At 49.6% G+C, this 16,738-nt stretch overlaps 1 protein-coding gene across 1 annotated transcript in view; it reads right to left on the reverse strand.

Moving 5' to 3' along the window:
• Window positions 1-8,483: 8,483 nt before the first annotated feature.
• Window positions 8,484-16,738, reverse strand: part of SH3RF2 (SH3 domain containing ring finger 2) — a 48,381-nt gene continuing 40,126 nt past the window's right edge. Inside the window, exon 8 of the mRNA XM_087754103.1 lies at window positions 8,484-16,165. Within this exon, the coding sequence (XP_087610229.1) occupies window positions 15,872-16,165 (294 nt within the window). The 3' untranslated portion in view covers window positions 8,484-15,871. The remainder of the gene's footprint in view (window positions 16,166-16,738) is intronic.

Here is a 16,738-nt window from a genome sequence, read left to right on the forward strand (position 1 = left end):
AATGCAGTCCTGGGCGCTGGGGATCAGCACGTGGAAGGGTCGAGGCTAAATATTCCTGCTGCTGCAGGGTCTTGGGAGAAAAACTTTGCCAGCCCTAAGCCTGATGGGCCTTTTAAGTTGCTGGAATACCAATGGGCAAGAGGAATGTCTGTGGTGGGCAGAGGTGTCTGCTGGTTCAGGGGAGCTTGTACCTCGGTGCACTGGACTGGTGGGCAGCTGGCGGTGCCTTCTCATCACAGCCTCTGGGAGGGAAGAGCCCTGGCCACAGCACGGTGATGGGGACCTGGCTGCGGCGGTGCGCTGGTCACATCCCTTCACTGCTTGCCGGGACTTGGTTCTTTGCTAAAGGTTTACTTTTGTGTAGTCTGAGATTTGAATTCCCTTCCAAACAGGAAAAATAAACCCCAGCACACATATCTAGTGCCACTTCTCATATGTGGCTGTTCCCGTTAGGTGTTTGGAGCTCGTTTTTGGAGCATGATGGTGAGATGCCTGTACCAGTGCTGCTCTGGTACACGCCTTTGAGCACTCCGTTTTTCTGTTCAGTACGCGGCTGTTTCGCACCCAGTTACCATCTGCGATTTCTTGCTCTGTACAGTTGCTTTCCAGTGCAGAGGGCTGAAAGTGAGAGAGGTCCCCTCGTTCCTCCGGTGCTGGGACCCCTTCCCTCCAGCCAGCCAGGCTGCCCCAGCATCTCCCCAACAGCAGCGTGGTGGTAGGAAAACAAGGTATTTCAGTGTTGCGATCGTGGAGCCTCCTGAGCGTCCGTCATCGCAGGAACAGGAGCCTGATCTGAACTCTGCCATCACTGGAGGAGGAACCGCAGCTACCAGGGCAGAAAGTTGAAATAGTCTCTGTGCTGGGAAACTTTCATACCCAGCTCTGTTGGGGGTAAGCGTATAAGCTCTGTGACAGCGTGACAGAGTGCCTCCGGTCAGCGTGGGGAGAGGGGTTTAAAAAAGCCTGACAAAGATTTCAAGTGGCGAGGGGTTGATGTGCTAAGAAAAAAAGGGGTCTCAAATATCGCTCTTGTTTGGCTGGCTCCCTTTGAGCAAATCTGGCTCAAAGGCTACGAGCAGATTTCTCTTAGAGAAGGCAAGAAAGAGGATTTGGGGGTTTCCAAATAGGCTGAGGCGGATGCAAGATTTGCTCTGTTGTCTCCAGATGAGAAGGCTGACGCTGGATACACGACAGCAGAGGCAACGTGCTGTGGAACTGGAGCCCTTGTGCTGCCCCTTGTAACTCGTCAAGGGATGCTCTTCCCACGTGTGTGCGTTTCGATCACCAGTGCTCCACAAAGAGCGGCTGAGGATCGGCTGAAGCGAGCTGGTCAGAAAGGTTTCCTTAATTTCCTTGTACGAAAGCAGCTTTATTAGTTCCCAGAAGCAGGGATTATGGCAATAAAAATCTAATATATTGACAAAGCAGCAGCCAGATAATCTGAGCAGATAAAAATTAGTTCAGAGTTTTAGAACAATAAATATTGTTTCCTTACTCTTTCATAACCTGTGGGGTTTTTGTCCCTTCGGCAGCTGTCCAGAGAGCAAAGACTTTCCCACGGATGTTTGGGAGAGCTGGTTTGCAGAGTGGGGGTGTGTGCGTGCCCTTCAGTTTTTTCTGCCGTTCAGGGCAAGTTAAACAATGATGGTATTTCTTGCAGATTCAGTGTTTAAGTGAATCAGCCAAACTGATTGTTAATGAGCAAGATAGAGCTAAAAAGCTGGAATTTTTTTTTTTTCTGTGATGGTTTGTTGGCTTCCAGGAGATGTCACTGCTGTGCTGGTTCTTGTGCATTTTTTCCCTAATAAAAGCTAGTAACAGGATAAAGAGGCTTTCTTAGTATTAGATTTCCCACATTATTAACAAATTTCTGGCCTTATTTAGTAGTCTTCATGTTATGATTTTTGTTGGAGAAATCTGGAAAGGGAACCTTTTTTCTTCTTTTTAACTGAGCCAGTTTTTGACGTATATAAATGCACAGCCATGAAGAACAGGGTTATTGCTGTTATTTCCTAGCTCTTCCTGTTTCTTGCTGTAGCACCACGGGATATTTCCTTGGCTTTGAACCCTTCAGTTTTACTCTTTTTAGGAGAATGCATGGACGCTTTTCTCCGAAACATTGCGAGCCATAAGTAACGTTTCTTACAGAAGGGAGTTAAAATATTTGGCGAAGTTCAGAGGGACAGCGAGTGCCGCCAGCTGCATCGCCTGCTGCCGCGCCAAGCTGGACGGAGCCTGACACTGCACGGCCGTGTCGGCAGCGGGAAAAGCAGCTCAAGGCAGAACGCAGACTTTTCATCTCTGCAGATGTTTTCCAGAGTGGAAGGAGTACGTCTCCGTGATGCTGCTCTGCTGCCTGTCTCCGCACATCCAAGAGAAGCGGCAGGTTTAATCAAGTTGTCCCCTGTATGTGTCCAGCCAGGAGTTGTTCGCGTCATGAAGGAGGCAATGGGTGACCAAAGCACCGTGAAACCTGCTCCTTCCGTGTGCCTGTTCTGCAGGTACTTGATAAATTTGTCTCATTTTAAAAACAAACCACACAACCCCTAGTGACTTATATCTCCCCTGGCACTAGCAAAGTCCTGGGCCTACTTTTCAGCCCCTGGCGGCGTTTGGGTTTGGTATGTCGTAGCAAGGAAAGCTCTACGGGAGGAATGTGCTCTTCACTGCCTTGCAGATGTGCTAAAGCTGCACTTAACTTCTTGTCCACTGGATTTGGCTCCGTCCTTCAACCCCGATTCAATTGAATGCTTTAATTTGAGAGCCTCCTGCTGCCTGGGTGGTGGGGAAGAGGAGGGCGAGGAGTGGTGCGGGCAGTTGGGAACTGGTATGACATCAGGGCGTAGAGTGTGGTGATGTCATCTGTTCTGCGTGCTGGGGCTGCTCACGCCCCAGGCCGAGGCGTCTGATTCCACGCCTGGCTGGAAGCCCTTGCTCCGCTGAGAGGAGGAATGTCTCCGAGGTCCCATCGCCATTCATTCTTTCCTGGGTAATGCCTGAGGATGGGACTTCTTTTCTTTCTGGTCCCAAGTAAGGAGTAAAGTTAGGAGCCCCATCCTTTGTTAACATTATAAATAATCTGGTATATATATATATATATAAAAAGAATCTATATCGAAACTATATAGCTGATGAGCAATGAAAGCTCACTGTTGCATATTTCGCTGTAAAATATCTCTCTGCAGCGAGACTTGGGTAGGGCTCTTCTCACTCAGGAATTCAGTTCAAAGCAGTTTATTAATCCCTCCAGGCTTTGCTGGCAGAAGAGAGAATTATTGACTCTGTGGCACCAGCAAAGTATCCAGAATCTATATTTTGTTTAAAGCAGAAACAGTGTCAGAAGGATCGCGTGACCTTTAGTGAATTATTTTCCGCTGAGGTGGGGAGCAGCAGAAATCATCGTGCAAGAGCTGGAGATGCGCATCAGCCGCTGAGCCAGGGAGAGCTGCCCAGGAACAGCTACTGGTGAGGCTGGTTTGGAATGGTCTTTTTTTATATTTGTACCATACTTTCGAGGATCACCTTTTGTATCGATCGGTTCTTGAACTGCCCATGCGGCAGTGGTAAACTTTAGTGCTGTTCCAGAGCTGGGCTGCTGGCTCCCTCCCTCTGGTTAACGTGAAGGGACTGGGGGGGTCCTCAGCCTCCCCGTCCCCGCGCGGCCCCCGCTGCCCCCCGTCCTGTCACACGGGCGGTGCACTGGGCTGCTGGGGCTCAGGAGCCCGGTGAGAGAGCGGCACCAGCACCCGACCGAAACCTTCCCCTCTGGAAAAATCGCTATTGGCCCTTGAAGCCGCTTCCAGTGAAATTGTGACTGGTTTGTTACGTTACCAGCAGGGCTGGAGAGCCGGAGATCTGATCGCAGCATGGCTTTTAGCATAGAATCATAGAATCGTTAAGGTTGGAAAAGACCCTTAAGATCATCGAGTCCAACCGTTAACCTATCACTGCCAAGTCCGCCACTAAACCATGTCCCTAAGCACCACGTCTACCTGTCTTTTAAATACCCCCAGGGATGGGGACTCAACCGCTTCCCTGGGCAGCCTGTGCCAGGGCCTGACTGCCCTTTCAGTAGCATCCAAGAAGTAATTTGTGGTGATGTGGCTGTGAGATGCTGAAGTCCTTATGGGTGTCGTAATTTGCTCTGGAAGCACTCATGCTTCGCCGTAGATGTGGAGGGTAGAGGAGATCGGTGTGGAGGAATACTTGAAAGGGAGCTGGTATAAAATAAAGCAAAATGGTAGCACTAATCCCATGAATCTTCTTTCCTTCCCCACAAGGTCACTCCAATACGTAGTGTGTGTGTGATTAAAAATAGACAGGATCTTTTAATTTTGTGTGTTCTTGTTCCTGTCTCCAACGCGCAGCAGAGCACCAGGGGAGCCTGTGAGGAGCCAGCCAGTGCGGCCGTCACCGCCGCTGTGAGGACTGGACCACCGGCCTCCTCAATCTCTGCCGCAACAAGGCAATTTGTAGGAGTTTGGCTTCTTGTTACTCCCTGAATGCCTCTGTAGTTCCTGCAGCAAAAAAACACCGAGGTAAGAGCAAGCTCAAACCCATTCCCGTTGCCGGTCCCAACCGTGGTGCCCAGTCACCAGCTGCTGCGCAGGGTGACCCGGGAGGGGCTGGGCGGTGACTGCCACAGCCTCCCTGCAAACCATCAGCAGTGGCCCCCTGTGCTTTGGGGCTGTGCGATGTCCCCACTGTGAGCAGGGGCTCTGGCAGCGAAGCGCAGCTGCCTGCGACGCAGGTGCCCCGGCCGGGTACCCAAGCACCGCTAAAAGTTGCAAGGAGGTAAATCTGTGTTTTATCTGTGGCATAAAGGGGATTCAGTTGTTGCTCCTCTGATCTTTAAGCAGTGGCTGTTAGAGTAATTTCTGATCCATTAAGCAGAAATATGTGTCTAATAGGAAGAATTTTTATTTCTTTTGATGTTTTATTTCTTTAGTAGCAGACTGGGTTTTTGCATGCTTTTTTCTCTTTATTTGGGTGGGGGTCACATTACTTTCCTCCAGGTTTCTTTTATGTCTTTCATAATGTGCGAGGAGGAGAAAATCATCACCGCTAATTTGCATTAAGGATGTGAGTTAAATTCAAAGGCACAGAGTGCTTCAGCAGTGCTTTCTGAAAATAGTTTTTTGGGTTTTGTTCTGACACCAGCCTAAAAGCTGGGCTGCTTTTTTGACAGAGGGATGTTTATAATGCTCCTTGGCTGAATACATGGGAGCTGGAGTTTACAGATGTCTGCTGGACTCAAAATCACTGAGGAAGCGAAGTGGCCTGGGCTGGGGCAGTGGCAGTGCCAGGGCTGGAGCGTCCGCAGGGAGCCCAGTGGTGCCGGGGACCTCGGGCCCCGCTCTGGGCAGCGGCTCCTGCCTCGCACCTTTCCCTGCTCCAGGGTCTTGGGTAGAGAAGGCAAAACGAGGCTTTTGATCAGTTTTTCCCAGGTGATGCTTTTTTGGTTTCTGTTTGGGTGATGAGAAAATTAGCACTTGCATCACGACTTAAAACTGGGGGCGCAGCTCTGACCTCTAAACCTTTGTTCTCTACAGCCTGAAGTATCCTTCTTGTACAGCCTAAAGTATCCTTCTTGTACAGCCTAAAGTACCGTCCTTCAGTGGATTTTGATTCTCTTGCTGTGCCAGCTGCTCTCACAGGTACAAATCCAGGCAGTCTCCTCATCAGAGTGGTGGGAGGGCTGAGGGCCTCTTATTTCCAACCTTTTAAAGAACTCACTCAAATACTGCAAGGGTTTCATAAGCAGGGATGTACTGATGAGTTTAACAGGATAGGAAGAATTATATTGTTATAATAGTATATTGTTTAAAGTACTGTTAATGTCATAAACCAGATGTGGTTCCATAACAAAGGTCTGGGAGCTTTGGTTCCGCTGGAGATAGATAGTGCGTTGTGCTGGGTGTATTTACTCCTGAGTTGCAAGCAAAAGGCAATGCAATTGAATTGCAAGAGACTGGGATAGCAAAGCGCTATTGAATTTACTTCAGGCAATAGCAGTGAGAGAGAAGGCTAAATACCAGAATGGGAGTCAGCACTGGCCTCCTGGGTACTCGGAGGATAATGCCGTTTGCACTTGTTTCTCCTTTGTTTCTGCTGGAAAAATGTTTCATAGACTTTGAAGTCTGCCTTCGCTGCTGTTGGGGATACAGCTAGCAAGGGGTTTTCATTCTTCCAGTTAATACCACCAGCTCACCTGGCAGAGGAGGTGACACCGGGACCCCACGTGTGGTGGGACTCAATCCAGTGTTGGAGATGATAGCATTTGCCATAAATACGGGGAATTTGTTGGAATTGAAGCAAGGATTTGAAATACACACACGCAGAGCAGTTGGAAAACACCCTCTTTTCCTCTGGTGTAAATCTGTTGGGGATCTGAGAACTTCAGCTGGGATTTTTCATGCCTAGCAGCCTTAAGAATTTTGGGACATGCAACTGTGTGGATTTATTACCCAAATGCGCTTGCCCCGCTGTTGGAGCTGGGCTGTGCTGCTCAGGCCCCCCTCGGCTGTGGGTGCTGGCGGTGCCCTGGTGGTCCGTGCCTGGGGTGCAGCCCGGGCCGGCGCCATGGGCAGCGCTGGTGCCTCCCCTGCTGCCCTGCGGGTGAGCCAGGGAGAGGTGCCGAACACTGGTCAGTCTCTGCATGGGGAAAGCTCTTCCCTCGCAGGGGGGTTTCAGTCAGGGCATCCATCGCCTGCAGGTGCCCCCTTCCCCAGAGGTGCCCGCAGCCAGGATCAGCGTCCCGGAGCGCAGCGCTTAATAGTGATCTTGTTAAAAGGACACAAACGTGAGAAGTTCATTTGGGGCTCAGTCCCAGAGAAGACGGATCCCATCTGCCGCCCCAACCTCCACTGTTTGCACTGGTGTGTGCAGGATCCTGCAGCCAAATTCCTTTTTGATCTGAAAATCTGTTCTGTTACCTTGATGCATTTTTAAAGCAGAAGTAATACATTAAATCTAAGGAATTGCCCTGTCCCCTGTGTGGAGGCAAAAGCAGCATTTGTTTTATAATGGAATGGCGACTCCAAGCAACTACTCATGTTTTTAAAGTACTTTGTAAGAGCAGGGTTGTGTGTGTCTGTGCAGCTGCTGTAGAATTGTGTAGCCCAGAGGTGATGCTGTACGATACACATTGCCGTGTAACCGGGGTGGCAGGGAGCAAGGAGCCCTTTCAAGCCAAGGGGGAGACGCAGCCAAGGGCTTGTGCCCACCGAACATCCTCACATCCTGCTTTTAGTGAAACTTGTGGGTGTCCAGCACCCCTCAAAATCTGTGTTGAAGGTGTACTGGGCAGAGGATTCCAGGTCACGGGCTGAAATGAGCTACCCCAGCACCCAAGCGCAGGATAATTCACTGGATCGGGTTTGGATCTGGCCCATGAGTTGGCTCTTGCTGTGGAGTGACCTCGGTAGGATGTGAGGCATGAGGTGGAGAAGCTGGTCCTTGGTTGTTGTGTAAATCCTGCTCGCTCCTTCCAAGGGACCCTTGGTGGGGACTGGGCAGCACTCCTGGCTGCTGGCCGCCTGCTGCCGGTCAAGTGGCCCGAGAGCTGGAGCAGAGGGCTGCAATCAGACCCTGCGGGGACGCTGCTGCTCAGCTGAGGGTGTCCTAGTTAAAAAAATCTCCCAGCAAGGGAGCCTGAGTCATGATTCTCTCTATCCAGCCAGTCCTTCTCCCTCACCACCCACCATGCAAAATGCCTTGTTTTTAAAAATAAAATGCATGAGTATTTTACAGAAGTCTCTCTCTCTGCTGCTTCTCATCCCCTTCGGTATGTTAAACCTGGATATAACGCCCAATAACCCGCTCCTTCTGCTAGACCGTTGTATTACAGCACTCTCCTGTTCCAGCAGTGGCTTTGAGAGCATGAACCTGAATTGCCGTTGTCAGCTGGGACCTGTGAGCTGAAAACTTAGTGCAGATTTATTTGCTGTTCTTGGGAGACCAGCAGTGATCTGCTTATTCTGCAGCTGAAGAGTTGATAGCAAAGGGGTAGTGCCACGGTGCATTGGCAAGGGGTGAGACTGGAAGCAGGACCAGGGTCCTGTCCTTGTGCCCTGTCCCTGCTGCCTGGGACTCGCTTCTGACCACGTAAATTGGAGTAAAGTGCCGTGCTCTCCTCTTGGCCAGAGATTTCAAAGCACTTTAAAAAGGCGGGGGGAAGTCAAGCAATGCTAAATATTATCGTTATATTTGCTTGTAGGTTCCTGCTAGGGGCAAAGAGCATCAAAAATAGAAAGCAGGAGCTTGAGCTCAGACCGGCTGAAACTGAGCTCGAGCTGGAATCTGGCTGGTGAGGCAGAGAGCAAAGCTCCTGTTCCCAACCCCAGCGCCAGGTAACCCTCCTCTTCCTTGCCACTCGTTCCCGACTGGCAAAACAGCAACCCGAAATAAGAAAGGGAAAATAAACATTCCTGTTTTTTTCATGCAAAAAGTTTTAATGGTAACACAGTAGCTTCCATGGGGTGGAACACAGCACGCGCCGGGTGCTGCAAGCTTTACCGAGCCCCGGGTTTCCCGCTTGGCGACCCCCCGGCTCGCCGGCCAGCTCGGTAGTGCACGCATGCTCCAACTCGCTTCTGCCACTTACGCGTCCAGTGTATAAGGTGCCATAATCCATTCGGCTCCAATTAATTTAATTAATCTACAGGCTACAGATCTAAACATTAGTGCTAGAAACTTAGACAAATAAACTTCTGAAAACTTAAAATATTTTTAAACCATTGTTTTTCAGTTACGGAAGTACAAAATAAATATCTTGAAGATTAATACAAAACAGAAAATGAATATCTTTTTGTTTATTGACTTCTTTCTGCTCCCTACTAGTATGTTAAATGGAAAAAGCCTTTTTAAAAAATGAACTTCACATCATGGAAAAAATATTAAGCATCACTGAATTTGTACAAGTGTCTCTAAATAATAAACTAAATGTGTATTATTTATTCCTCCTACCCATCACCAAATAAGAGAAGATTATATATCCTACTGTTTCTAAACATATACATGTAAAAATAGTCATTTCTGTTTTCTCATTTATAGTAACATGGCTGTAACATTTCATTATAATGTTTCTGGGCTCAGTGCAGAAAGAAGACAACAAAATTCCCTGGTCTGTTATGTAGGGGATCAAGGTAAATTACCTTTTGTTGCTCCCTACTGCCTTTAAAATTTCTTTTGGTTGGAACTTTGGTATAAATAGATCTTTTTTCCACTTTTATTACACATACAGTCTTCACCAGCCTGACCGCCGTTAGGTATCTCCTGTGCCGGCCCGCAGAGCGCTTTCTGATCCGTCCACAACTTTCCATTTGAAACGGGTACAGAGCGATCAGCCTGCGTGAGCTCCCGCTGACCTCCCTGGTAAGTCCCCATTGCTTCACCTGGGTGGCTTTGGGTTCTAAACACTGATTTTATGAGTATTTTGAAATGTTACTTTTAAAATGGGAGAGATACCGAGACTTAAGGCAAAAAACCTGAAAAACTTAGTCTATAGCTATTATTACACTTAAAACTTGCAGTTGTACAAATGAGCTGCAATAACTATTGGGCAATGAATAAACCTGCTAAAATAATGATAAATGTACACATGAACTTACACATTCCTGGGCTGCTCAGTGTGCCCAGTTTAATTGTTTTGGGGCCAATGTTTGCATTCCTCTTTCCTAGTGCTCGGCACGGAGGCGGGATGGGCGATGGGCCACCCCTCCTGCCGCTCCCGGGCTGTGCCGCGGCCGAGGGTGGGCTCGGAGGCTCCGCGGCGGCAAAGCCAGCTGGCTGCGGGCTGGAAGAGCTGCAAGGCTGGGGGGGCTCTTCAGTAAAGGCTGCTTATTCTCAGATTTTTTTTTCCTCAAGCTAATTTCTTGGATTTTCTGAATCTAGAGCTGATGCTTGCTGTTTTAACAGTTCTTGTTTTGCTTTGGTGGCTTATGTAAGATTAAACAGGATGAAGTCAGGAAATAAATGTTTGGAAATAAGTGTTCATTAAAACACCTGGTGACTAAGAATATATTGTGGATTAGAAGTCTGACCACACTACAACCTTAAAGGAGTTTTTCTAATGTTAGTTTTAGAAAACGGACCATTACCAGAGGGAGAACAGGGTTGTTGGGAGAGTGAAAGAAGTAAATATCTGGTGTCCTACACACTGTGATCTTTCACTAGCTCATCAATATTGGGATAATTGTTTTTTGTTTCTGAAGCTCCAGGTTCTTGGAATTGCGGTCATGTTAAAAAAACAAAACAAAACAAAACCAAAAACCAAACAACAAAAACACCCCCTTGACTTCCATGTGAAAAGAGGAGCCCTCGGGACTGTAGGAGAAAACTCTTGAGAATGACTGTCAAAGGCTCAGCGACTGGAAGACAAATAGCAATCACAGCCAGGCAGGGTGTCTCTCATGGTTACTGAGCTACCCCTGGCACCCCTCATCTTTGCGGGTGTCTGGAGCTGCCCGTGCCTGAATCCAGCCTGCAAAGCCTCCAGCCTGGCCATCCCCTGCTGTGGGCAATGCAGTTTCTGGTGACACCCGACCAGACGTGATCCTAAATGCTTTGCGTGACTGCAGCATCCTCTTGCATGACTCATGTTCTCCTATCAGTGGATCACTAGATCCTCTTTATCACAGAGCAGGACTGATCCTGGAGGAATTTCTATGGACCCCAGCCTGGCTACGGTTCTCAAGCTCCTGGGAGAGCAGTCTGGCAGCGATTCAGCAGCCAGATTCCATCTGAAATTGCCTCGCAGAATTCCCTCCTGAGACAGAGCATCATCACTCCGACCTTCCTTGTGGCAAGTGGTGGGAGAGTCCCCTTTGGGCCCAAGGCTCCAGCTCTTGGATGGACTGGGATGGGAGGCTCCTCTGCATCCCCCTTGGTGTCTGAGATGAGATGCTTCTGGCTGGGGCAGGGAGGCATCCTCCGTGTGAAGGGTGTGGAGAGAATTAGTGTTATGTTTTCTTACCTCTGCTGCCTCTGCTCGTAATTTATCAGGAAACATGACCGCAGTTCAAGCTGCAGTAGGTAGGTTACTTAAGCACTCCAAGGTTTCTGCCAGGCTAGGCAGGCAATTAAAGCTGAGCTGATGAATGATCTGATTCGGGCTCCAATTCATTAACTAATCATAAGAAACGAGCAGATAGAGAAAATAAGCCCAATTCAGGAACTTGCGAGAGGTACATTAATGGTCCCTCGGTCCCTGTGTGCTGCTTTGTGCACTTCTCCAGAGCTCCTTTCCTGTGCTCTGCTGACAAACGCAATGCTCCGGGTGGTCAGAGCCCAGATCAGCCTGCTTGTGCCTTCAGCCGGGTAGGCAGAGAACAATATATTTTCATTATAGAAGCACATTACGCTGCAGCAAACCTGCAATTGTATTTTGCTTTTCATAATGTTGTTTTCTTTGCACTCTGTGCTTCATGCGATGGTTTGTGGCAAAACAGAAGACTGCAGACTTGGTGGTTCAGCAGGGCCAGGGCTCGCACCAGCCTCTCTGTACCATTGAGAGACATCCCTGGGGGGAAAGGGGTGGCCTTCCCCCATGGGCCCTCCTGGCCAGCTCAGGAATGACAAAACAGGATCCTAATGCTGATGTCTAACCTCTCTTCACTGGGGAAATGGGCTGAAGAGAGTCTGGATGGTGGGAAGACAGGATGGAAGTTAAATAGATATATAAAAAGAACAGAAACCCTTGAAGAGCTCGCCCACCTCCATGTAAAGCTACCACCCTCCTGCCAACATGTGATGCCTCCCTTTTCATTGCTACCCTATTAAAAAAAAAATAAAAATTGGATGACAGCAGCCGGAGAGGGACAGGAGTTTGGAACAGATCCTCAGGGAAGATGCAGTGTGCTTCAGATCAGCAGCCCAAAGCTGAAACAAAAAAATGTGAAGTTTGCTCATGCTCCAAGAAGCCAGCGTGGTGATTCTGCTTGCAGAGTAAAGGTGGTTGGAGTAACTGTTCCAGAACAGATGTTTTTAGTCTGGTGCACTTAGAGAATTGCTCCCTGACAAACCCAGTCCATGTCTTCCCTGTCATGATTGGCTTTTCCGTGTAGACAAGGGCCGCTTGTTGGGCGCTGCCTCGCTCAGGGCTGGTGACGAAGCTCCAGGCTAGCTCCAGGAGGTTCTGCTTTAGCCTGGGCGTTCGGAAGAGAAAGGTCTGAGTTCTAGTCCCTCTCCCTTGGGATGTTTCTTGGTGAAATAACGCAGTCCAGGTTCTTCGTCCTAGGTGTTGCCAGGGGAGGAGTGGAGAAGGTGAGGAGGACTTAGCAATCCTGCTCAGTGGGCTGCAGTATGAAACCAGTGGGCAGGAATGTCTACGGGAACAAGATGCTTATTAGAGCTGTTGCTTTAAAATATGTCTTGTTTTCAATTCTCTCTCCCTACATATTTTGAATATATTTAGGGCATTTATCACCATAGCATCAAAGCACTGAAATATCCTGTGCAAGAAACTGAGAGATCTGTCCCAAAATAGCTGCCTGCTCTTTTACCAAAGCACCAATTTCACTGTCAGTGCTTCCTTTCCCTGCCATTGCCTTTGACTGTGCGTGTGCGTGCGTGAGTGTCAGAGCTGTCTCCGTCCCCATCAGCCCAATGCTGTCACTTGTTGTCGTAACGCAGTGCGTTAAGGGCCAAGTCCGGGAGAGATTTGTGGTGCTTTTTGGTGTGTTTGTCTTAAGACTTCAGTATCATGTAATGGGCTGAACGGTTTTGCAGGCTTCCCAGTGTGCATGGGTGCTGTGAAACCTTATTGCTATTTATCTTGATATGAGAGGATAAGAAGGTGCTTTTGTTTGATGAAAGGCAATATTCTGAACTGATAATGTGAGCAGTATCCGGCTGTTGTGAGCACAGATGTGCCAGAAAGACTTTATGGCTTGTTAAGTCTTAAGGCATGCCGAGCACCTTTGGCTTTTCCTGATGTGCTTGGTGTCCCCTGAAGCTTAGCACATCTGACAAATCGAGCCAAAGGAGGTGCTGTCTTTCCTCGTATCTGGGCTTTGGTGGCAGGACCTAGGCATGAGAAACGGAGCTGCAGTCACTTCTGTCTGTTGCTCTCTGAGCTTTTCATTTTGCAGCCCCAAACCGAACTTCTAATTCTTCCTTGCTGCCTGGCCTTGCATGCCTGCGTCTTGTGGGAAAACCTGCCCAACTCGTAGATTAAATTTACAAGGTGACTTACTTCAATGTACATCTGTCTGAAGCCCCCGGTGAGTTATGGTTCATTGTTTTCTTTTTGCCCCTCATCTTCAAATGCCTCTCTGCATGCAGATTACACTGAGCTCCCTCCTGACCGTCAGCAGTTATTGATCTGCTCCCTGGTCTTGAGGAATGCTCCTTCTAAGCTTCTGATGAAACAGGCACCGGGGTCTTGCAGGGCAGGGTTAATTGCCAATAACAAGGGAAGATCTTTGATCGGAGCTGCCACAGAGTCCCTGGCTCATCATCTCGTTCCTGGCTCTCTTGGGACACTGAGCTCTGCTGTGTCGGGGGGCTTGTGGCCGCCTCTTGCAGTGGAGCATAAACTGCAGGGATCGGCATCAGCCACGGTGCGTGCACAGGGATCGGCCCGTCCCCCTCCCCAGGGCACAGCCCAGCCTGCTCCCAGCCGCGTCACCCTGCTCAGCAAACGGTATGGCCAAGGCTGTCCCGTTAGCCCTTGGCTCTGTTACGTTGGCATGAGACAAGGACACTGGTGTTTGGGGGCAGTAAACCGCAGAAGTTCCCCGTCCTTCCCTACGCGCACCGTCCGCTGCCAAGTATTCAACTGGGCGTCACGTTTCCTACTGCTGCTTCTTTGCCAGTGTTTCCATCTGCATAATTAATTCTTGTGTAGCTCCAACCACCCATGCCACCGTCCTCATGAGTCTCATGGAGGTCAGCTGTTGAAATCATTAGATGCTTTGTCAGCAGATTAAAGATCAGGTCATACCAAGCCGTCTGTCCTCTCATTAGCATGCAGTAAGTGATCACATCTGGAGCCAGGTGTGAGCAGGCAGCCCTTCCTTCCCCTCCAAACCAACACTATAAATTACTACCCGAGCTGGTCCTGGACATGCTTAATGCAATTCTATTTATTTCTGAATGTGCTTGGGAGAAGTGGAGGTGTTCTTGGCTATAGAGCTGGCTTTTGAGGTTTTCTAGTTTAGTTTTAAAGGGATGAGAGGAGTCTTCAGCAAAGAACCGGCATGTCTTCTCTGAGATGTTCAACTGTCTCTGAGACGGCATTGCTGAGAGTCATGTTCATCCTTATTTGCAGCTTGCACCACCTCTTATACCTGGGCAAACTGCCTATTTTCAGTTTGTCAGGATTCTTGTGCAGGAGCTTAAATAGTGACAGAGAGCACAAGGTGAAGAACTTCTCTGTGCCGTTGGTGCTTTCTGTGCTACTGAAAATCCCTGCAGGCAGATGCCAGCTTCCTGCTCCACAAACAGAAAAAGTCTGCAAGAGTAAAAGAAGAGGGGCTGTAGACTAGTAAATGATTTTATCCATTCCCTTTTCTTAGTTCCAGAAGAAAATGTCCTTCTCTGAGGCTGTGCCAGTGCCTCGGAGAGTTTCCGTTGACCAGTGGAGTTAATTTCATGGGGTTTGTATGCAGTTAACCAAGGATGTGATTTTACAGCAGCTTTGGATGAAGCACAGCTACTGCTGTCAGGAGATCTAGCGGTTGGTGGTTGTGGCTAGGATGGGAATTGCTGGTCTATAAACTGGCAATAAAAACAAAGTATGAAAAACAAAAGCTGTTGTGCATGGTTTTGCTGGAGAGCGGTCCCAACTGGTGAGCTGGGCTCAGCTCTCCGACTCTGCCTGCTTTTCCATGGATACACAGGAGGATGGTTGAAATGGGGTCAGCTGAAATCTGGAGTTGGTGCTGCCGTGGCAGAGGGGTGGTCTGTGGCATGGTGAATGCCGAATTTTGCTTTCTATTAATTAGACAATGTTTCATGCATCTTCATGTAGACTTAAACCCGTGAATTCCACTTAGGATATTTACAAAAGCAATATCTGAATGGGTGGGTGGTGGGAAGGATGTGGAGAGAGCTCATGGACTGCTAGGAGGTAGCTGACAGGTAATTAGAGGAAACCAAGCAATGAGGAGAAGCAAGATCCAATACCCCTGTCTGCAGAGTCTAAGTGACTGTGGTAATGGCACGTCTCTTTCCTCTCCAAATCACCTTTTAAACTGTATTTTGTGTTAAAACTCCTGGACTAAAACCAAACAGAAAAGCAAGCAAGCAACCAACCTAACAAAAAAAATCTGAGTGAACCCCCCTCAAAAGGCAACACGAAGTGTCAGCTAGGAACTGACTGATTTTGATTTATGGTTTCTTTATCCTGCAGAAGCAGGAAGGTAATGAACCAGCGTTTTGATCTCTCTGGGCTTTCCTGCAGCAGTGAGGAGATCAAAACAAGCTTAACTATTTCTGATACCTGCACGCTTTCTTCCCCCTCCCACTCCTTCTCCAGTACCTTACAGGCAGCCTTACCAACGCCAAAGGACATCAGTTTTGTGGGTGCCACAAACATTGTTCACATCTCTTGCGGCAGCCCCGGGGCAGTGGGGCTTCTCCAGCCGTGCTTGGCACAGCGGGGGCCAGGACAGGACTATCCCCTGCAGGGATAGATGCTGTCCTGTCCCGTCCCGCTCCCCTGGGACTTCCCCCAGTTCTCTGCAAGCCTCAGACTTGCAGGTCCTGAGGGTGCTGGTGGCGTGGGGACATGGGGAATACCTGCCCCTCGCCACGGGAGGGGGAGCGGTGGAAGCGGCAGGCTGGTGCGGGTCCGGGGTGCTCGCCCCTCGCAGGGGGGAGGAGAGGAGCAGGCGTGTGAAGGAAAGCAAGCGGAGGAGTTACCCTGTCAGTTTGCAGAAATGCTGCTGTAGTTCTTCTTGACAGGTAAGGTCAGCTGCCCGGAGAGGTCAAGCGACAGCGCCTTTGGGTGCAGTGCCCGTCGCTGGTGCAGGGGGCTAGAGCTGGTCCTGGGCGAGTAGAGCACCACCAGCTCGGGGCCCAGCAGGCTGGCTTCTGGCAGGAGAGCCTCCGCCACGGCTGCTGGCTCTGTCCTGCTGCGCGGCAGGCTCGGGGAGGGCTGCAGGCTGTGCCGCTTGGGCGGTGGGGGGCTGTGGTTCTGGAACCTCACCGTCTTCACTTGCTGCAAGGAGAAGGGGACCAGAGTCATGCTGGGAAAAGCAGCCACCCACCCTCCTCTTGCTGGGATCTGCCCTGGAGAACTGGGGGAGTGAGCTGAGGGGGTGGCTGGCTCCTTCCTGGGGGCAGAAGATGCCTGTGGAGAAGCCCGGTGTGATGTGCAGCTTATAGCAGGTGGCAGAGAGCACCAGGGAAGGGCACAGCATGGTGCAGCAGTGCCATCAGCTATCGGAGACCTAGGAGAGTCAGTCCAGAGAGCCATCACCCAAGTTAGTGGAAGAGAGCGGAGGGGAAGAGCAGGTGGCAGCAGGACACGAGGAGGGAGGGTGGCCTGTCCTGCCGTGCCCCTCGTGGAGAGCCCGCAGTTTCTCTCCAGCTGATGATGTTCCCCCTGGGAGCTCCAAGGTCGGTTGGGCTTTCAGGGACTTGTGGAGCGATTTACTCTTTGGGTGCCATGGGAAAGGAAAGTCATCACTAGAACAATTTGCAGAATGATATTATGAAATTTTTCTCTGGCTGCCAGAGGGGAAAGTTTCCTTTCCAAATGGCTTAGCCAAAGCAACGCGGGGGAGATGGG

This window comes from Nipponia nippon, unplaced genomic scaffold (assembly GCF_047370975.1).
Source record: "Nipponia nippon isolate SJK-2023a ecotype South Korea unplaced genomic scaffold, ASM4737097v1 scaffold_17, whole genome shotgun sequence".
Classification (NCBI taxonomy): Eukaryota; Metazoa; Chordata; class Aves; order Pelecaniformes; family Threskiornithidae; genus Nipponia; species Nipponia nippon.